The 21,821-nt window shown below is 35.5% G+C and overlaps 1 protein-coding gene across 2 annotated transcripts; it reads right to left on the bottom strand.

Annotated features, from left to right (window-relative positions):
• Positions 1-1,189: 1,189 nt before the first annotated feature.
• On the bottom strand, positions 1,190-20,576 carry LOC120125146 (THO complex subunit 2-like). 2 transcript variants are annotated; one of them, XM_039143641.1, is made up of 33 exons: positions 20,199-20,576; positions 19,997-20,122; positions 19,306-19,347; positions 18,184-18,243; positions 17,923-17,985; positions 17,568-17,648; positions 16,990-17,061; positions 16,866-16,913; positions 16,673-16,741; positions 16,441-16,574; positions 16,143-16,218; positions 15,727-15,917; positions 15,085-15,165; positions 14,701-14,911; positions 14,364-14,603; positions 14,194-14,274; positions 13,985-14,104; positions 13,839-13,898; positions 13,044-13,171; positions 10,536-10,632; positions 10,314-10,442; positions 9,951-10,054; positions 7,679-7,859; positions 7,371-7,552; positions 6,639-7,245; positions 6,384-6,488; positions 4,847-5,002; positions 4,685-4,765; positions 3,556-3,999; positions 3,252-3,453; positions 2,308-3,155; positions 1,724-2,016; positions 1,190-1,520 (listed from the first exon to the last, which is right to left on the bottom strand). In XM_039143641.1, exons 1-33 carry the CDS (start codon positions 20,331-20,333, stop codon positions 1,451-1,453), a joined length of 5,517 nt encoding a protein of 1,838 aa, XP_038999572.1. In that variant the 5' UTR covers positions 20,334-20,576; the 3' UTR covers positions 1,190-1,450. The 2 variants fall into 2 exon arrangements, with proteins under 2 accessions (XP_038999572.1, XP_038999573.1); XM_039143642.1 differs by having other exon boundaries at positions 3,291-3,453.
• Between the last annotated feature and the right edge of the window lie 1,245 nt (positions 20,577-21,821).

The following is a 21,821-nucleotide window of genomic DNA, read 5'->3' as shown; positions in this document are numbered from 1 at the left end:
GGCACAAGGGATCGATCCTTTTACCTAAGGGATCGATCCTTTTTAAAATATTTCGAACTAAAGGGATCGATCTTTTTCCTTGAGGGATCGGTCCTTTTTTCAAGGGATCAATCCTAAACTCATTGTTGTCCAATGGATCGATCATTTTTCAAGGGGATCGATCCTTTAGTCAAAGGGATCGATCCTTTCACTATGGGATCGATCATTTGAGCCAGAGAAGTTTGAAAACATGACTTTAAAGCGAGAAAACAGTCAAGTATGTTTTGAAAAGGATTGATCCCTTAGTAAAAGGATCGATCCCTTTGACTTCAAAAACATATTTTTAACTTTTATTTGGAATTTAAATTATTTTGAAGACTGAATAAATTCAATCTAGTCCAAAAACATTTTACCCTTATTTGTTATATCAAAATATAAGTTCTACAAAATTACTTCTTTCATTATCAAATTAATATAATGTTAATAGACATCAACTCAATTAAAAATTTTGTGTTCATCTTGAATATTTGGTCGGTTAGTCAAATTGTTCATCTTTGTTCTCTCTTGTTCCCTTGGATCATGGATTCTAGACACGCTAGGAACACTTCCTTCTCTGTAATCCCCCTTCTCCTTTCCACTAAGTAGGATTAGGTTAGAATTAGAATTAGAATTTGTCAAAAAAGTAACTACAAAAAATTTATATATGTATGAAAGTCCTTATACTAGTACACTTTGTTCGGACAAGTCCATGCGAATTTTTTACTAAGTACATTTTTTTATTCTTTTTATCAACGTAAGCACATGATTTAAGAATTTCATAGAGATCTTAATAAATGACATGGGAAATTCTACGGACTTTGCCACAAATATAAGAGAAATAATACTATTTAAACTAACACAAGCAAAATAGAGATAGTTGAATGAAAAGAAATCTCAATCTTTGACTTTCGTTCATCCCATAATTCTAAAAAAGTGTAAATTTTTTTAACTTTACGTAATTGAATCCTATCCTTATATATATATATTGACAGGTAACCTGAATTTGAGATGTATTATTTTTAGTGGTAAAATAAAAGAGATGAAAATTTCAAATTTAACCGCGATTTTAACTAGTCAAAACTTGGGTTGATTTGCTAGCTTAAACATAGCTTTGAATTTTGTTCATCGGTAAGTAATATTTAATAATTGGGGCTACATGGAAAGGTGGGGGAAATACAACAGAAATGTTAACAGCATAGTATTATAGTTACACTGCTACAGTTCATAATGCTCAAGAATTTACAATATCTTCCCTATAGAAATTGTATAAATTAGAGCCCCTTTTGATTCAATAAACCTTTTCCCTAAAGAGACGCATACCATGGATAAGAAGCGATAAAGAACCTCACCCATGTTTACAGCAGCAAACATCAACTGTCCTTAAATGGGGAAAAACCCTTTTCTTGTGAATTCAAAAATCTTTCCTCGTATCTTACTTCCGATGCCTCCGCTTCTGCTCAGGTCTCTGTCTTTTCTCGTCGTCCCATTCCCGATCATACATCCTAAACTTTCATCAAGGAAACAGCATTTTTTTTCTATATGCAATAGAATTTATGTGAAGACCAGAAATTACTGGCCTAACTAGAATTTATACTCTGCATGAACATGTGGCACGGATAGCAAATTCATTAAGTTTCACAGGACAAACTATGCAAAGTATATTTAGATAAATATACCTATAATTTAGCTCACTTTTTAAGGATACGGATCTGTGTCTCGGCGAGACATCTTGCCTGTTGCCTCTTTACCATGAATCCTCATCCCTGGTTCCTCCATGTAACCCCCACGCTGCATCATGGAACCCTTCCGTTCTCTATCTCGTAAATCATATGATTGTGACATTCCAATGGAGAGAGATGGGGGTGGAGCGGCGACAGGAGAATATTCCCCGGGCTCTGATTGCAAATGCTCTCTCTTGAGTTTCCGTCTTTTGGCACCAGTTGCATCGACGTCATCGTCTTTCACAGCATTTGCTTTCTCTCTCTCCCTCTCTTCCACCTACATGGAGGCAAGATTGTAATCAAAAACCTTTGCCCAAAATAAAAATACCTATATGATGTCAAAGCCCTCATTTTCACACAATGAGCAAATTAAAAGAGATATCATAGCTTCTTTTTTTAGCTCAACAGTTCAGAGCCAAAATTTATGAAGTCAAGGGACCAAGCATAAAATATAAAATATATCAGGGGCTAAACTTGAATAAATGACTAAAAGGAACAAGGACTTAATAGATGTGGCATAACACTACTAGACAACAAAAATAATATAAGAATAGGAGCAGTTAAATACCTTCAATGACAACCCCTCTCTTTCTTCTCGCTTCCTCTCTCGGAAGTCATCCTCTCTCCTGCGTTTTCCATCGTCCTGGGAAACCAAGGAATTTTCTTCTGACCGTCTCCGCTCCTCTTCATGTCTTGGAGAGAGTCTTTGATTGTGTCTTGTACTACCAAACCTTCTGTCAGGATCATCATCCCTTCTACTAGTAGCATTAACAGATTGTGGGACCATATGAGGAGGTAAAGGTGGCGGTGGAGGCAAGCTTTGCACATGAAACCGATCATCAGCATGAGACTTCTCTACTGATGTTACGGATGTATCAGCATACCGTACTTTACTTCTTTCGTCTTTGCTGCGCTCATCCTTAGTTTTATCACCAAGTCTATCCAAACTTCTATCAGTGCTTCTCTCAACAGAACGCTCTCTTCCGTGTCTCTCTATTGATCTATCTCTTGATTTCTCTGTCAAAATATCATCTGCACGAGATTTTTCAGAGCGCTCCAATCTATCTCTGTAATCCCTATCATGTCTCTCATTTCCCTTATCTTTTGATCTATCCAAAGGCTTTTCCAAAGTCCTGTAGGCTGTCACTTCATCAGTTCCTGACTTGTCAAAATCAGCTGATCGAGAGTCTGTGGACCTCTCCCTGTCAGATAATCGAATTTCACCATCCAGATCTTTTGACTCGATATCCCCTTTACGACGTTTACTTACTCTATCAGTCTCTTCCAGAGGACTGGTTCTCTTTTGCAGCTTATCACTAGACTTTGAAGCAGCAGCTGAACCATCATGCTTAGGAGAATGAACAATTCGAGAAGATTGCCTTGATGCATCTGGGACTTCAGAGTCATTATCTTTCCCTGTAGAAATGCTTAGATCAGCAAGCTTAGAAACTACAAAATCTGCTTTTAATCCATACAAGGACATCTATTTCAATGAACCGTTAGGTGTTTTACCATTGGAAATGATAGCTGAAGAAACATTTGTAGTCCCACCTTGTCTGCCCTCTGTGTGAGAGGGAACATCTCTTTCACTGTCAGATATTGCAGAAGTTTTTCCAAAAGCTTTCACCGACTTGCCATCATCTTTACCAGGATCTTGCTTCTGTGTCTTTGTCAGAGACCCAGCAGGCACAGAGCGTTTGGCAGAGGCTTTTAACTGATGAAGAAAAAATTGTGAAATGTGAAAAATCATATATATATATATATATATATACACACAAAAAAGTGCTAGAATTATCCATAAGGTAACATTAGATACCTCTAATTCAGCAGGGTTCTTTGCAGGAATTTTAGCTGTGTGTTTATCCGATTTATTAGAAGAATCATCTAGCTGTTTCTGATTTTCAAGTGATTTTGCTGTTCCAGCTAGTGAAGTAGGCAAGGGAACAGATAACACAGCATCAGAACCATTGGCTGATGTACTAACTTTTGTTTTCAGATCAGATTTACTGAGGGGGGCATTTTCTGTTCTTTCTGACCTCCCGTCAGGTTTTGTTCTTGAAATTGAATCCTTGACCAAATTCACATCTGACTGTTGAGTTCCTAAGGCAACTGCCCTACCTCCAGCAGCATCGTTAACATTAACTGACGAACCATTTTGTACAGCAACTGCATTACCAGTAACAGGTTTTGAAGCCAGTGATTGCGCAGGCTTCAGCTCAAGATATCCCATTCCAAATTCCTCATCAGTAACCCATGATGACTGCAAAGTACAAGAATATCCAACATATGTTCATGCATGTATAAACTATAAACAGGAAAAATAGACATAATGTTTTAAATGTGACTAAGAATAAGCCTGAAACAAAAATATGCTCCCAGTACTCTCAGTCTCCAAATGCCTCACATGCATTATGTGCACAAAAATGTAAAATGTTAGTTTTTGTTCTTTCTTACCAGGACCAAAATCTTTGAGGTGTTTTTGGCATTGAAATGGGAACAATGGATAAACAGAAAACAATTTCCTTTTCCTTGGTGTCTTTCCCTCCAATTTTCTCAGTTACCAAATAGATGCTGACAAGTATTTCGACAATTTACCAAAAAAGTCGATAATTTCTAGAAAAACAAAAATCTTAAAAGGTATAACTTCTTTGGATAACAAAATACATGATTTAATATCATGCAACTATTATGTTTAGGAGGGTGTTCCACTTTAGCTATTAGCTAATTTTTTAACACGTCTAATTTTGCTCTTTTTACTTTTAAAATCAATCAACAAACGCATAAACTAATAAAAAAAAGCTCAATACATTTGTTGCCAAACAGTTTAGGCTTTATATACATAAACATAACCCATCTGACCAGAGTTTCTCTTTATGTAATGGTGCTGATATCATCTCATGCTTGCATCAGTACTTCCTAGGCAGAAAACTTATAAAGCAATTTACCTTTCTAGCAGCCAAGGCAGCTGCAACACCTGTTGCCAAAACCTTGAGATCCTCTCTTTCATCATTTTTAATTTTGGACACCTGTATCCAAGAGGTTAAATAATGAATTATACAAATAGATCTAAAGAATAGATCCAATTAGAAACTAACTACATTTCTTACCCGTTTTTCTAGGTTAATCCCACTCTTTCTAGTAACAGGGAAAGCACCAGAAATTTTTGTAAGCATTATTAAAGCATTACGAATCTCCATGTACTCGGTCGATTCCAAGCATTGGATCAATAACCTTGTGATTCTCTGGCTCCATTTCCAATGTACCTTTAATAAAATAATAATAATAATAATAAAAGAAATCAAAACTTCTAAACAATTACAGAGAAGAATTAGCCTCAAAAATCAAGATACGCTTAGATAATGTAAAACAGACCATCATAGTCAACCTTCCAGAAAACAGCCAATTACTAGTGGTACCATCATAGTCAACCTTCTAGAAAACAGCCAATTACTAGTGGTTCATATGCAGATATTTAATGTTTGATAAGTTACTTTAATAAAAAAATTTGGAGTACTCTAAATAACATAACAAGATAGGAGACAAAAAAAAGATTTACACTTGGAGGTTGTTTAATGAGAAAATTCCACTTATCATTAATTTACTCAGCAAAAACCACACAAAAACTAAATCACATTGGATCCTTAGAAGATAATTACAGAAATATTCTCAAGATATGAGAACATTTATTTCATGTTCAATTTAAAGAATTAGAGCGCAAGTAAAATCCCCACGTCCAATCTCAATAAAAGCATTCAAGGCAAAACTGGTTAAGGTACCAATCCAGCAAGCCATCAGTTTTAACAAGACTAAGTGTCAAAGTCAAACATAACGAAGCAAATGCCTATGAGAAGTTTAAATCAATTTCAACATTCACATATATGATACATTTCCTCAGACAAGGTGGTTCAAGGAGATTTGTGCAGTGGTGGTGAATAAAAATGTAATTGTTAGGCATATTCAGAGATGTTGCAATTGGAAGGATGATAAGCTTGCAAAGTCGGAAATTGGGTAATTGTTTGTAGTAAGGTGGGGTAAGTTTTGCTAAGTTAGGGATATGGCTTTTGATGAGATATTAGCAGAGTGTTGGTCATTTTTGAGGTTGTATTTTGGTTGTGTATGGCTGTAATGAACTCTCGATGTACTTGGTGTTTATTGAATAAAATTTTGAGGTACTCTTTTCCTCCTAATGTCCGTTAAGCTATATTCATAGCTTGAGGGGTATGAAGGGGGTTTTTAACGAGGCCTCCATTTTTATAAAAAATGTGGACGACACAGGTTGCGTGCAGCAAATTGAAATAGACACACCAACCTAGTAAATGTTTCCTCAAAATGAACCTAGTGCACTAAGAAGTTCATAAGAACAATTTGGTACATCTGTTTTCTTGTACAAGATGTGTAGGCCTCACCCTCGCTGTCAACCAAAAGGATATCTTAATGAACCAAAATACATAAGGGCTATCATTTGATACACAACCACTAGAAAAAAATAATTCCACAAACGATTAATGATTATGGCAAGTGTATTTAATTTTAAAAAAATAAAAAAAAAATAAACATAACACTTGTCATCATCTTAAGACCGCTTGTGGAATTATTTTTTCCACTGGCTGTGTATCAAATAATAATCAATACATAATAGCTTACCTTTATGAACTGCCCATATGTAACACGCTGGCTATTTGGATATCTATAATATACAGCAAAGCCCGGCATATTTCCACACTCACGCTCATATATGGACTCATCACTCTGCAAAGGAAGCAGTGGTCAACAAAAACCATTCAAAACTAAATGTTTCAGTTAACATTAAAATCCCTCTGAATACCAAAGTACGTATCAAAGCAATAAATAGATCAATATTGGATAACATGCAGAAGAGCTTAACGGAATATTGTCCACCTTCCAGTAGTATGCAATCTTTAGTGTTTCATACAGAAACTTCCCTAGTCTTCCCACTTCATACTCGGTGCAACAGCATATCATGGGTTGTAAGGTTTTGCATATCAGAACATCAATGTGATTTACTGTGTTGAAAAAAGGTGTGCCCAGAGAATGGAGTGTATGCACAAACATAGCACAATAGACTGCATCTGGCATACTGAAGGTACACCGAGGAAATATACAACGCTGGAGAAACTCCATGTTAATCTTTAGAGTATCAGGGCAGGAGCTCAGCCACTTATCCTTTTCACGAGTAAGTCGCCTACGGACAGATGCAACATTTTCCTCGTGCTTATGAAGTTCACTAGTCAGACGATCTAAAGCTTCTTGAATTCTTTCCTTGTCTTTTTTCCTTTTGTTAATTGCTGAACTAGAATTATCAGGAAGTTCTTCCAGAGCCTTAAGAGCAGCATGCTGCTTAGCAATTTCAGACTCATAAACGTTTCTAGGGACATAAAGATCATATAGTGTAAGCCCCCAAAAGGTGGCATAGAGGTCAGGAGAGAGACTATTCCAGGCTTTTGAAGGCAACATGGTTTTAACAGTGTCAAGAAGTTCAGACCACCTGCAAAATAATGATTATTAAAAGCAAAATCAATAAGGATGAAAAAAAAAACTTCAGGAACTGTTGCGCTGTACATTCAGCAACATAAAAATGTGACAGAGGAAGAAGAAGAAGAATGTTATTACATTGTAGGCTTCCAAAGAGGACCCAAGTCCAGCATCACTCGGTTAGAATCATCCTTATTTTCAGACTCTGAGCATGCCATGGTAATATCTGTAGTCTCATTGACATCCAAAGGCCAGCAAACATCAGAACTCCCTTGACACTTGAAGAGCCTCATCACAGGGCGATATATCAAAAATGCAACCTGTGTCAAGAAAAATAACCTCAAAAATATTTCCTCATTCTTTCTAACCATATCAAGTTTCCAGACCTCTAAATCGGTACAGGAAGAGTGAAGAACACAAATGAATTCAGAGCGAACTAAACATACCTCAGGATCAAGATGGTACATATGCACGAGATCATCAAGTGAGGGAATTAGTTGAGCATAAGCAGTAGCTGGTGTCACTGCACTACATAGGAATTCTACATACTGAAGAAGAGTCCCATGGCATCTGTCAAACTGCTCACTAACCATCTTAATGTAAGGAGCATCTGCATTTATGACAACCCTGTAGATGATAATAGAATGAGGTTAAACAACTGATTCCAAGAGTCACTTCATAATAATAGATACCTTCCACTGAAATATATTTAGGAAGTAGTGGAATCTAACTACATAATTAGTCATCAAGAAACCCCATATGCAAAAGCATTATAAATATCAGAATAAACAGGAAAAAGAAAGAAATAAAATGCACAAGAAATTCAATAGCATTAACCTTATTATTTTCTAACAATCATGTTTTGAGATAATCAAGGAAAACAAGAATATGAACAAAAGACCATGCTGGTCAAAGTTTAAATAGCAACATGATACCTTGGGATAGGGTTTCTGTTCTATAAATTCTTACTAAATAATAATAACAATTTATCCACACTCCCTTACTCTTCTCCCACTCTATAGTCTAACACAGCATGTAAAGAGGGTAAAGGAAGAAGAAAAACATAACAAGAGACTTTCAATTACTATTATCAACATGGGCAACACAGAAAACAGGGAGTTAGGCTGCAACAAAAGAAAGAGTTCAAGGAAAACAGAACCGAATGAAGTAAAACAAGAAATACGTCAAGTGCTCAGTTTGGTACAAAAGATATCAGAGAAAGCAAAAAGGAGCATTTTCATGAAGATGCTAAAAGATTCCTACTAGCATGGGCCGACTTGAAGACCAACTCTCTAATTTGGTCAATTATCCCTGGAGTGGTTTTATGGACAATATGGAAAACTAGGAATTCTTTAGTGTTCGAAGGAGGGAAGCTTGATCGAGCAGAAATTTTCTTTCTAGCAAGGTGCAGGCTTGCTTCATGGTTTTTAGCTAGGGAAACTCAGATTTCTATCTCCAATGATGCTCTTATTGCTGACCCTTCCTTAGGGGATTCTTGCTGATCCCATTCTAATCAGATTTCAACTAAGTTTCCTTGGTCCCCTCCTCCAAAGGGCTTTATTAAACTTAATGTGGATGCGGCTACTTCTAGTGATTGGAAGAGGAGTGGTTTAGGTGGTGTTCTAAAAGACATGTCTGGTTCGATTCTTGGCTCCTTCAAAGAGCCTGCTGGTCCGGGGCCTCCATCTTTGATGGAATTGAAAGCTATCCTAAAGGGCTTAGATTTTTATGAATCTATTCGGCATAGGTTTAAGGATCGGTTGATTATCGAGAGTGATAGTAGGGTGGCAGTTGGCTGGGTTAAGGATGTTGTTTTATGTCCTGTCGTTTATGTTCAAATTGTTAAAGACATTATTCAAAAGCTTAGTGTTTGTGAAGGTCTTATTAGATGGGTTAGTAGGACAGCCAATATAGAGGCGGACGTCCTAGCAAAGGCTGGTATTGGTTGATAATTATGTTCTGTTAAGGGCTGTTACTTTTTGGTTTTCTATCTCTTTAGGGAGATTAGACCATGTATTACTTTGTAATTATTTGATGTTAATGAAATCCTAGGGCACTCTTTTCCTCCTTCCGCTGATTAAGGAACTATTTTCAAGTTCCATTAATCATGAAGGGGTTTTTTTAATGAGGCCTAAAATTCCTATAAAAAAAAGTGGGGGCATTGACAAAACCATTCAAGAGATGAAAACGATGGTGAAGATATAAGAGAACACACAATGTACCTGCAGAGGATATACCACAAATGGCATGCATACAGTAAGAGAAGAGAGAACAAGAGCTTGATGAATGGGAAAAGGGGAGAGGGACAAAATGAATTATGGAGGAAATGGGAGAAAACAGGTAGGAAAGAGGGGAAATATATAAAACTGTAAAGAAAAAGGAAGACGAAGCGTAAAGGTGAACAAAACACAGAAATTAAATTTTAAGAGAAGAAAATAGGAAAAAAAAGGGGGGAAAACAAGGGTGAAGGGAAGCACAGACAAAGGAAAACAAAAGAACTAATTAGGGGCAAAAGTAAAGAAAAATCATGTTTACATTATAGACCAGAAACAAGGGATAGAAATGAAATAACAAGTTCAAGAAATAGTTACAAACTGCATAATAGAGAATAATATAACATGTATGGATACACAAGGCCTACATAACCAACAACCATCACCCAAGAGTGTCTACAATCAACCATTATAGGAGCAACTAAAAAACCTTTGTACAACTTACAAAGAACGATGTTGGGCAATAAGTAATAAAAGAGGAATAGCCAACTTAGGTTCATCCTTTGGAAGCAATGAATCTCTGAGTCTATTAGTGGATTTCACCAATGCCTGCATAAACAGTTTTTAATCATTAGAAAATAATATGCAGCGATAGATATGATAGTTTGTGGACAAAATAAGTAAAACATTTTTTAACACTAACGCGTAGAAGATAGTTGCTGATTACATTTCTTCCACAAAAGATGAAAGCTGTATATATTGATTTCATCTAAATAGTCAACAATCAAACACTCCACTAATAGATAGTAAGCTAAAGCATTAATTTTTGCTGAACGAACTAGCCAAATATCAAACTTTCATTGATTACCTTATTGTTTCGAGTTACGCCAAATGAAGTGGCTTGATATCGAAGAGTCTCACTTCCAGCCATTGCATCCAACTGGTCCTCAGTCAGATTTTCTGTGAATTGTACATTTGCCATTTGCTGAATAAGCTCCTGTCTCGATGATAAAACTTCCAGTTAGCAATTTTAAAATTCAGGCTTAATGATGAAAAACCTTTAAGATTTTGATCTTTATGTACTATGTACCTGCAGGAGAACTAGTTCAATTCCTTGGCCCTTTTTTAACTGATTAACCAAATACTGGAAGAGGCCTCTCAGTTCCATTGACGGGTATTTCTTACATCTAGAAAAAGGAAAAACATAATCATAGAGAAATCTCAAGAAAGTAATAATGAAGTATTTGTCAAATTTAAAAGCATATACATCGTATCCAATGTTCAATGAAAAATAAAACGGTAAAAAGGATTTGCATGAAACAACATGAAGAAAATGTAGAGGAAGCAAAGATTTTATGACTTTAAAAATCTCATGAATTTTAAGGAAACACTCTAAAATCCAACAAACAGAATAGCTTTATCGATAAAGTCTAAGGTTTCAAGACAACTGGATCATAAGGGGCGAGAGAATAAAAACGTTCCAAAAATGCATTAAAACCTTCAGAAAATAGGACAATATTACCATGCAAATTAGAATGCTAACACATTGGAAAAAATTGGGAGGGAGAGTAGGTGCGACACCAACTTGATACCCTAATCTTGTTAATAAAAAAGAATCCAACTGCCAGAGGATCTGTTGATTGTCAGTCACCCGTTTATCATGATACTCTTTCTTTTCATGTCAGAATTTCAAGCCAAAAATTAATCCTCCCTCTTTAATTCAAGGAAAATGAGGAAAAAAATCATAAAAACTAAAAAACTCTCAGATCACGGGTTCATAAATGAAACCATAGCACCCAAAAGGACCACCTTAAGAGTAGAATTTTATAACAATTTATGCAACTTAGACAAGTGGCTTATCATGCTTACAAGCTAACATCAATGAACCGATTGAACTACAATAAGAATTTACCACCCTTGAGATAGGATAGCATGAGAGAAAGGAAGGGGAAGAAAGACAGGTGGCATAAAAACGAGCAAGACAGAAGATACTAAAGCAAATGTTAAATACAGGTCAAGAGAGAAACAGTATAGCAAAGGAATTTTTTAGAGCTCCATTAAGAACTAGCCTAATTATTGTAACTGACCAGCCCTAACAACATTGCGAGCGCAGATGGACAGACCTCAACAATTAAATGTTCCCCTCAAGATTCTGACTGTTACCTCCACATAACTCTTCCATCTCACATGTTAGATGAAGAACTTCATTACATTTCCTTTATGAATGGCAGCAGAAAGCACCCTTGCTAAGCATTGGACTATGAGGATCGAAAAAATCATGATACACCAATGAGCCACCACTAAAACAACAGTAAGTGCAGCTAGAACCAAAAGTTCAGCCTGCTCCATTGATCAATTATATTTGATAAGCACACCAACATCCCTCCTGAAAGAAAAACCCTCTTTGCCGCCTAATTATTGCAGCAATTTCCAATAAAGTTCAAATTCAACAAAACAGAAGTTCCCAGGAAATCTTCAGCCCCTACTGACGAGACATATCCAACCAATAACTAGAACAGACTACACAGAGGAGAGAGGTACTAGAACCAATAACCCAAAGAAACAGCTGATTTCTATGGTAAGCCCCAACCTAAGTCTAGGCTTTTCAAAACACCAGGATGTTAAAACATAGTCCCATTTCTAATCATCTAGATGCCAGCAGAAAAGATGGAAATTTGAACTTTGTCAGCAGCAGAATTTTAATCAATATCTCTGCCAAAACTTAGGTCTTGTCTACATAAACAAATTAACCCACGATGATCTTTCAAATAATCAGTAATACAGGCTCCAAATTGCTAACCAACAAGTCTTTCGCGTTTAACCACCAACATCTTCCATTTGCTTAACAGCTTTGCAAACAATCACTAACATATGGATAGAATACAAACCATTATACCAGTATATTTCAGAGACAATCTTTCCTTTAACATTACTCAGAGAATACAAACATTTGGATACTCTAAAGAGTGCCTTCCTCATTTTCTTGCATTTCAATTGCATGGCCGAAACTGATGATACCTATGGAAAACCTCACAGTTTAATTATATCATCTTTTCTGCAATTAATGATCTTCAATGTTAACCTCAGTTACATGATTCTATGTGGCTCTGTAAGTAATGTCTGCCTAACTGGCAAGCCACGATGATGGAACTTATCAGACATCAGAAATAAGGGAGTCAAAATTGGTAATGTCCACCAACCCCCAGCTCCAGTCATCTTGCTTTTCCCAGCTCGATCTGCAACCCGGAAACTGAAGTAAAGAATCTCAACATAGATCTACATTCTATACAGATTGTAACCCGTACTTCAGTTATTCAAACAAATTCAGCAACAGAAATACCCAAAAAAATCATGTATAAGATGCAGGCAAGGGAAGAATTGGCACAGTTACAAACTATTAATTCCCTCCAAAGGAAGATATTAAAAACGAGGATAATACAGTAACACAAATGGGTCAAGCCACATGAGTACAGACTCATTTGCAATTAATTTGGATAATATACCTCTAACGGAAAAACATGAAATGTTAACATATCTTAGCGAAAAAGAAAAGTGCATTAAAAACTGCAGGCTTTTGCAAAGAGATAACCATACATACAGGTGTCCCCAAAATGATGCCAAAGATTGAAGCCAATCTGAAAGATTTAGGCCATCATCCTTCAGTTTATCTCGCCCGCCTTGTGCAAGTCGCTCAATCACAACATATTCCAAAATGTCATACTCAAGCTGCATGGAAAGAAAAAAAATCAAAATCAAGAAACAATGTAAAATAAATAGTGCACAACCACCAAAGAATATCACACTCCCAAGTTCAGATCCAGTTTAGTTTGGATTTGTGTACCCAAATATGGAGTATGGAATTATGATTGCAATTTCGGTGTCAAAATCTTGAATAGAGAAATGTTTGTATCAGTCTAAATTTCGAAATTTATAATTTTAAACAAAATTGATTTTCATTTGAATTTCTATGATTTAGATTTAAGCTTAGATTCATACTGTAAATTTATTATAATAAGTTCTGTTATAATTAACACAATAATCCAGTTACAGAAGGTTATCTAAACTACTAATCTTTAATAAAGTTCCTCTAATACATTAATTAAATCAAAAGAAACTGATCATTTATGAATTGAATCAGAATAAAAGGGAAAAGAACAAGCTAGCGGAGTTTCCACCCTATTCCTCCCCCCCACGACCACCACAATGTTTCACTCAATTCTTTCTCCGTTCTTTTCTGTTTTTAACCACCTTTGAATACCATATTCCAGTGCAATTTTTTATAGGTTGAAGAAGGAAAAATAACCAGGAAAAGGTAATGACTACAAAGATTGAAGGAAAAAAAAGAATGGGGAAACAAAATGGAAGAAAAATCACAAGCACAATAGATGCAGACCTGTGTCAAATACTTGAAAGCATCAACAACTGGAGCAATCATATCCTTGTATGCCTCAATCTGAAATGAATCCAAAGTGTAATGGACCAATGTAAGTTTTTGATAATGCATAAAACTCAAGAATAATCAACGATAAAAACACAGACCTGGTGAACAATGGTTCGCAGTACAGTCATTGGATTAGCATGAGCAAGTTTTGCAACCATCCGGCCTAACTGTTTCAAATTTTCCTTTGCCAACCGTTTCAAAATTCTCCTAGTGTCCAGCTACAGAAATGCAGAGGTTCAAAGAAACTCTTTAGTCACCAAACTTCAACAAGAAACAAGAACATTATTAAGAAGATATGCTACTTCACCTTAGCAGTTTGTCTTGCAGCCAATATGGTAGGATTCCGCTCATCATCCTTTTCCCACTCTCCATATAACCGATACCGCACCTATGCAGATGACGTTCATCTAGGAAGATTGTCTAGCATGTCTAATAAATTCTCAAAGGGAAGTATGAAATAGCTGGTAGAAGGCTAACCTCATATGGAAGGAGATTCATTACTTCCCAAATCTCTTGCCCAACTGCTGGATTTGCAGGTACCAATTGCAAAGAAGGAAGTAGACACGCTCCTAAAGTTTCCTCTACCTTTGACCTTGCTTCCTTCAAGTGAAGGTGAGAATTTTGATACCCACCAGCAACCATTTCCCCATTTGAGGCTCCATCAGTATTAGCTAGCTCAAGGGCAGATAAATAGTAATTCCTCAAAACTCTACACACCTGCCAATAAAAGAACACATAATAACCAACGCCTTTCCAGGAGGAAACAAAATAGAAGACAAAGTACACACTGAGCACATTAAAAACACTGTAATACCTTCTGCAACAGTAGAGTATCACGGTAGAGTTGAGGCCCAACAGTAGACAGCATCTGAAAGAGTTCCTTAGGGAGATCAACAAAGGAGTTACTGACTGTTGAACCTCTAGTATCCATGTTATCAACACCAGGTCCCAAGGTAGACACAAAGCTTTGGAGATGTGTCTGGCGAACAGTATCATATGCCAAAGAGATTGATCTTCCAATGAGCCTGAATGTGTATATTATAATTACAAGCAAATAGAAAACCAATAAGAAACAAAAAAAAATATGTAAGCTTCCTGAAGTGCATAAACAATTAGACTGTGTATCCGACCAGGTAACAAAATTCCCACATCATATATCCAACCACCCTCTACGATAAAGAAAGGACCTAGAATTTACCTAAATAAACCTTCACAGATTTGAACATGTGCCACTGGATTAAGCGGTGAAAGGCGGTCAAACAGAATATGGGCATGGTACCTGAGAAGTACGACAAGTGAAAATTTTAAATATCAAAAGTCACAAAATTCATTAACAGAGAACAAGCTAAAACGGCATCGATTTTCTCCACTTTAGAGCTTATGCAAGTACTTCAAGAAAAACAAATACCGCTTCCACAGTAGGCCATTGGCAAGAATAATAACAGTACCTCCCACACACAGAACCTAGTTTCTGCTAAGGAAAACTTTTTAGAGCTTCCAATAATAGAACTGTCATAGGATGACCTGGTGATGCACACACCCTGGCTTTAAAATATGAGTATCTGACATAAGGTCCTAAGCACACTGCTGGTTATAGTAAAGCAGAATATTGATTTACAAAGGACAATTGAGAATCAAAAAGTTCAGCCAAATGACAGAATGCCACCAAGGACAAACGTGAAAAAGGTTATGAGGAAAACAAATAATGAAGAAGCAAGATCGGCAAATAACTGCAGTTAAAAGTTAGAGGGGGAAGAGAGAGAGAGAAGAGAGGGGCAGGCAGAAACTGAAAAGAATACAATAGCCACCTCAAAAAATGGTGAACTACAATCAAGCTTACCAATCATCTACAGAAAGAAAGCCGGTCAGCAAGCCTAAAGTCTGACTATTTTCAAGTTCTGATGATCTTTCAGCGATAGCCTCATTTTCCATATATAGAGCAGCAAAAAGGTCTATCCTTACATCTTGTTTCTCGTCCTCCATGAGATCTTTACCAATGGCAGCAAGATTTATTTTTCCAATTTTGTTAGCCTGCAGAAAAGTAAAGTGTAATTGGGCATAAATTGCAGTATGAAACATGTCAACGATATCCGGAGGAAACTTATACAGCTTTCTAACCACAATTTAGTGGTGTTCACCCATCTCTAGAGGAGGCAGGAAACAAGAGTTATGAATGCCTCAACCGATGACATTACAGATGGTGAATAATTGTGATTAAGTCAGACGGGAAAAAGGAGGACAATGCAATAAAAATACCTCTTCAAGCCGTTTTGCAGAGAAACCATTATAATGCTCAAATGCTTCATCATCCTTAGGAAGTAAATGAGAATAGCTGCACGTATGCATAAATCAGACCAGCTAGAAAAAATGCAGATTAAGATCTCTATATAAGGCATCAATAGGAAACATAAATTGCTCAAAAAACATGTTCTGCTAGTATATGGCTATATGCAGCTTTGAAAATGAAATATTGGATTAGTTCATGCATCGTTAGAAACAACTCTGAACAAAAGGAATCACCAGTTTAGAGGACAGTGAATTCAACATAACTTACATGCTATCAAGGTCAATAAAATCTTCCTTCACTAGCAGTGCTGTAAGCCTATAAAGCCCATATGGGGTAGGAGTATTTACTTCCATTCGCTGATAGTATTGAAACTTAAAACCCAGAATTTGTGAAGCATGAGACTGCAGGAAATCAAAGATAAATAAGCAACCCAAAGTTTCTTAAGATCCAGGATAACATAAATTACCGTTCATATCAACCAGAATCGAGTGATATGTACCTTTGGAAAGATGGGAATCAACTGCAAAAATGCATTATTATCTGGATGAAGTTCATAACAATCCAACACCTAATGAATCAAGAAATTATTGTCTTAACAAGTTCATTCAACAGAATTCATGTACAGTGAAATAGGATGAATAATAAAGATTGGAATAAAGATAATCAGCAGTGATTAGAAAGAAAAAACTTACAATGTCGAAAACACGGTTCGGGTCCAGATCGAAATGCCCAATTAATGACTGCAGAAGGTACACAAATTACACAATGCAGGCCACAACTAAAATTACAGAAATACCATATATAAACATGTCAAACCTTGATGATGCCTATTCTAGCTGCTGATGAATTCTGGGTTGAATCTTCGGAACTTCGACAAAAGAGAGTAACCTACAGATGCACAAAAATGTGATTCTGATGACAAGAACTTCGAAGGAAATGACATGGGTCTCTAGCCCTAATCCATACTAGATATACAACCGTCCAAATCCTAGCCTAATAAAAATCTTATGAAGACTACAGAGGAGATCCTCAATCACCTATCTGATTCTGAACTAATTTGGCTTCTCTTTAATAGCAATTCAAGTTTCTGTGCATGCATTTCTGTTTATGCACCAACGGAAAGCTGACATGGTTTTTATGATATGTTGACTCCAACCACACAGTAATTTCAAAATGCTAGGAACAAAAATGAAAATTCTTATGTATAAGAGGGCCACCAAGTAAACAGGACAAAGAATAAAACATGGCACAAAACAAATTTACTAATAGGCGAAACCAAATCAATTGATAAGTCACTGAAAAAGTTTCATCCCCACATCTTCAAGAAAATATAACCAAAGGCCATTTATGAGGAAAAAAAATATTCCAAAAACTTCATCAAATAGTCGTCATACCAGCTTAGCATAGCCCTCACTTTCTTCTCGAAGGAGGTTGAATTTTGTTTGCTGATAAAGAAGTCGTGTATTTACCCTGACCTGGAATCAGTACAGAAAAACATCAGATGAGGAATGTCAGAATTACCTCAACATGTGACAAATACTGATACAAGTATCTGATTTAATCACTTAAGCATGCCGAGAAACTTAACTCCTAAACTTGCTTGTGGGAACAAGACTTGCAATCCACATAACTAAACAAAGTCTGTATTCCCATATTTATTATGGGCCAATAGTTGAAGTTTCAAGCATCAAAACAGAAAATTGACCATGCATCAATGTATATTATGTCTATAACATTAAATTTGCTTACCTCTTTACCCTTCAAATCTGTAGCCTTTATCCTGATCATCTCAGCCTCAGATAGGAACTCTTCCTAGAATGTAACAAGAAAAATAAGATATTTTTGCATTACTATAAAGTTAACACGTAAACAAAGATCTACCTGATCAGAGAAGCTCAGAGGTCTAAAATCAAGAAATAATCATGTGACCCCAGTACTCACAACCTAACTAGTTTGAGAGAGAGAGAGAGAGAGAGAGAGAGAGAGAGAGAGAGAGAGAGAGAAGATTACTTCGCTGCGCTCTTGGAAAAGCCTCAATGGAACCAAGGAAGACTCCACCAGCCACTTTGCCTAGAACAAAGACCATAAGCCCAGCAAATATAAAATCCCTCTTCATAAACGATCACAAAGATCAGATGGAACGAGAAATATGTCCAGTTGCAGATCATAGAACAAATATATGTATGTGCAACAATAAAATAAGATTGAAATTCAATAAGATATGATAAAAATTAAAGAAAATTTATTTGCTTCACTAATATGAGATGTATGCAGTTCCACCACTCAGCTACTCATAATAAATTAAAAATAAATAGTATCGACCACCTTAAAATTTCCCCTTACAAACCCAAGTTATTTGAAGCGCATATATTTAATTTCAATATTTAAACAAGTAATTCTTGCACAAAAAAGGCAACTCACCTACTCTGTTTCCTTCCATATCAATCACTCAACCATTAGAACTATTGTTTTCTTAGTCAATTCTATAAAGGTTACCAACTAGTGCTCTAAGTCAAGGTTCCCTCTACAATATCCGGATTTTGGTTCAATTAGTTTCAAATGTCTTCTAGTCAGTGATATATCATCAAAGTCAAATTCCACAGGTACTTAAATGCCTAACAACTAATTGTTCACTTAATTAAGCAAGAGATGAAAGAACCTCATATGGAAAATAAAATAGTTGCCATCAGAAGTTTCATGCTTCTCACATCCTCATCAGACGAAACACTCATTAGCTAATAAGAATAAGGATTTGAAATAGAAAATTATGCAAAACATGGAATGACCCTTTCTACAATGCAGGTAAAATTAATTTTTTTAGGTGTATGATTTTTTAATATACGGATCAAATCAAAACCTTAATAAGTTCCATGAATCACTTCAGAAGTTGTGGAAGAAACTATTTATAGCTCACTTGTATAAATTAACAAACTGAAGAAACTACAGCATTAAGCATTCATTTAAGATTAAATTTTAGCCCTATATATTCAATATATCAAAAAGCTCTTTACTAAAAAAGTAAAAGTATAACAAGGAACATTTGTAATGAAATATAAATAGCAGAAATTAGGACTAAGAAACATAACCAAATTGCATACAGATACATATAAGCAATATAGATTATAAACTGACCAATTTTATCAGATGAATGCGGTGTTCTCCGGCCATTGTAATCTACAAATAAGAAAAACTCATAAGCTGCAATCAAACATGTCAAGTACTACATTCAACATACAGAAATCAGTCGTTCTTTACAAATCAAAAAATTGAAGGATAAAGTGAACCGACAAAAACACCATTGCAGTTCATAAATATTAAGTGAGCCACAAAAAAGTAAAAAAAAACTTCCTGAAAGGGTGCTGAAGATGAGAATAAACCACTCTAGAAGAACAAAACCCATAACTCTGGCTTTCTCCCCCACTCTTCATCCCCCCTCCATCTCCTATTTCCAATAACAACTGCATTGGTACAATCCAGAACTCTATCTCAGTCTCTATGCCTCATTCCCATCACCCAAGGGGTGTAAACTAGACACTTGTGGTTGCAAGCTATTTGTGGTTTGGTACACATACACAGAAAAAATAACTTGAATTTGGCTTGTATTAGTATGAATTACAGTATAACTGACCCATCATTCTAAACATGCTTAAAAACAACACCTAATGGATTCAACAAATTACCAAGCTGGATAGAAAGACTCCTTGGTTCCATTTGCTATCTTAAACAAAACCAAGTCTCCAACTTCAATTTTCTTTCCTATTCCTACTAATTGAATACGCTTTTCAATATATCTCCAGCAAAAATAATAATAACAATAACTCACGTCTTGAGCCATTTGCACGACAATATCAGCAAAGCACGAGGCCAACTCATCCTCCGTTACTCTCTCCGCGAACTCCACCGCGTCCAAGACCGCTTTGCACTTCTGGAACGACAATTCCCCGCGCACCTGATAATTAAACGGGAACAAAAATTTAAGCTAAAAGAATAGACAAAGAAAGACAGATTAAACAAAATAAACATACCATGGTCCAGCAAAGCTCGTAGAGAAAGCGAAGCATGGGAACGGGTGAAGAGAAGGAGAAGTTTGAGTTTGCATTTTTGCACTCGCGAATGATTCTCTCTGTTACGTATATACACTCTATAGGAGGAAGAGACATTCCTTTTATTTCCTTCTTTTGATTTTTGCTTTCCGAGAAAAGGTTTTTCAAAGCCTAAGAGGTTAAAAGAAAGGGTTGGGGTTTGGGATCGCAGAGAGAGAGAGCAGGGGTTGGGAAGTGGCTGGGTTGTAATTAAATGAGCTTTTCACGGGGGTGTGAAAAAAAAAAAGGGGAAAATCAAACCAAATGGTCTTTTAGGTTTTCAGATTGATCTGTTTTGATTTGGAGAATGGATTTCTGAGATGACAATGATTCTTCCGGTTTAGTAATTTTTTTTTCTGGGCAGTATCTCCTTAGATCGGTCCGATCCATTATCTAGATTGAAATTAGATCGGTCCGATCCATTATCTAGATTGAAAACTTTTTAAACTGAACTACCAGCTCAGTGTTTAATCGGTCTGGCCACTATCTCGATTTCTCTTTTTGGCATAAGGTAATAAATTCAAAATTTTTATTTTATCTTTATTTATTTAATTATATTGTTTATATTTTTGACCGACATTGATTGTTACGATATTAGTTAAATTTAGTAAATTTAATTTATACTTAATTATCTAAAGCGATTTATCTTACTCGGACATGATATAGACGTCAATATGATGACATAAGCTTGATCAGAAATTCAAAATAAAATGAACTGAACCAAAATTGACAAGAATTTTACTTGGACTGACATGGACTCGTATAGAAAGCAACTTAAATTTAAATTTCTCAAATCTAAACTGAATCGAATATTTAAACAATTTAATTTGATAATTGAGTCGAACTGAACATTTTTATTATTGTCTAGTGATGCAATAAATAATAAAATAATATATATTTTCTTTTCTTTTTATATTATATTATATGACAAAGTTATTTTTCGTATGGGAAGAGAGACAAATCCCTCCCAATTATTTTTGGTATAATCGTATTTAAGGGTGTTTTTAGTTTAAATATTAATTAAATAGGTCTTTTGTCCCTCCTGTTTTTTTATTTAAATATTTAGAAGATTAGTAGGGGATGTCATATCCATTGTGAACAGATTGGCGAACAAACAATAAGACATTTCAGGGATTAGATTAATGTTGAGACGTTGAGTTTGATTTACGAAATGTAAGATTACCAATGAGAATAAAAGATTATCAGGGAATAAGATTACTGAGAATGTTGTATTTTGTGTTTGGTTGGTTTAGCAGGAATGTAAGATTATTATGTTTGGTTAAATGAATAAAAGATTATTGGAATGTATATTTGACCAAATTGTCCTTATTATATATTTGTTTTTTAACAAGTTGGAAAATATTTATATATTTTTTTAAAAAAAATTAAATTCATAAAATTTATATAATTTTTTTACAAAATTAAAAATATAAAAATGTTTAATGAAAAGGAAAAATTTTATTTTAACCCCTGAACTTCATATAAAATTTTAATTATAGAATTTTGTTTGTAAATCTAAAATAGTTTAAGGATAAATTTGTAATTTAACATTCGTAGAATTTTTAT

The sequence above is a fragment of the Hibiscus syriacus genome, unplaced genomic scaffold, assembly GCF_006381635.1.
Source record: "Hibiscus syriacus cultivar Baekdansim isolate YM2019G1 unplaced genomic scaffold, ASM638163v2 tig00110429_pilon, whole genome shotgun sequence".
NCBI classification, from domain to species: Eukaryota; Viridiplantae; Streptophyta; class Magnoliopsida; order Malvales; family Malvaceae; genus Hibiscus; species Hibiscus syriacus.
The sequence above is the reverse complement of the archived record's forward strand: the minus strand, read 5'-3'. Positions and strand labels throughout refer to the sequence as shown.

Coding starts and splice junctions, on each gene's coding strand:
- LOC120125146 (XM_039143641.1), bottom strand. CDS start 20,333: ATGTCTCTTCCTCCTATAGAGTGTATATACGTAACAGAGAGAATCATT. Junction 15,918..16,142: donor CTGCAAAACGGCTTGAAGAG/GTATTTTTATTG, acceptor ACTTTTCTGCAG/GCTAACAAAATTGGAAAAAT. Junction 10,055..10,313: donor GCGTAACTCGAAACAATAAG/GTAATCAATGAA, acceptor CTGTTTATGCAG/GCATTGGTGAAATCCACTAA.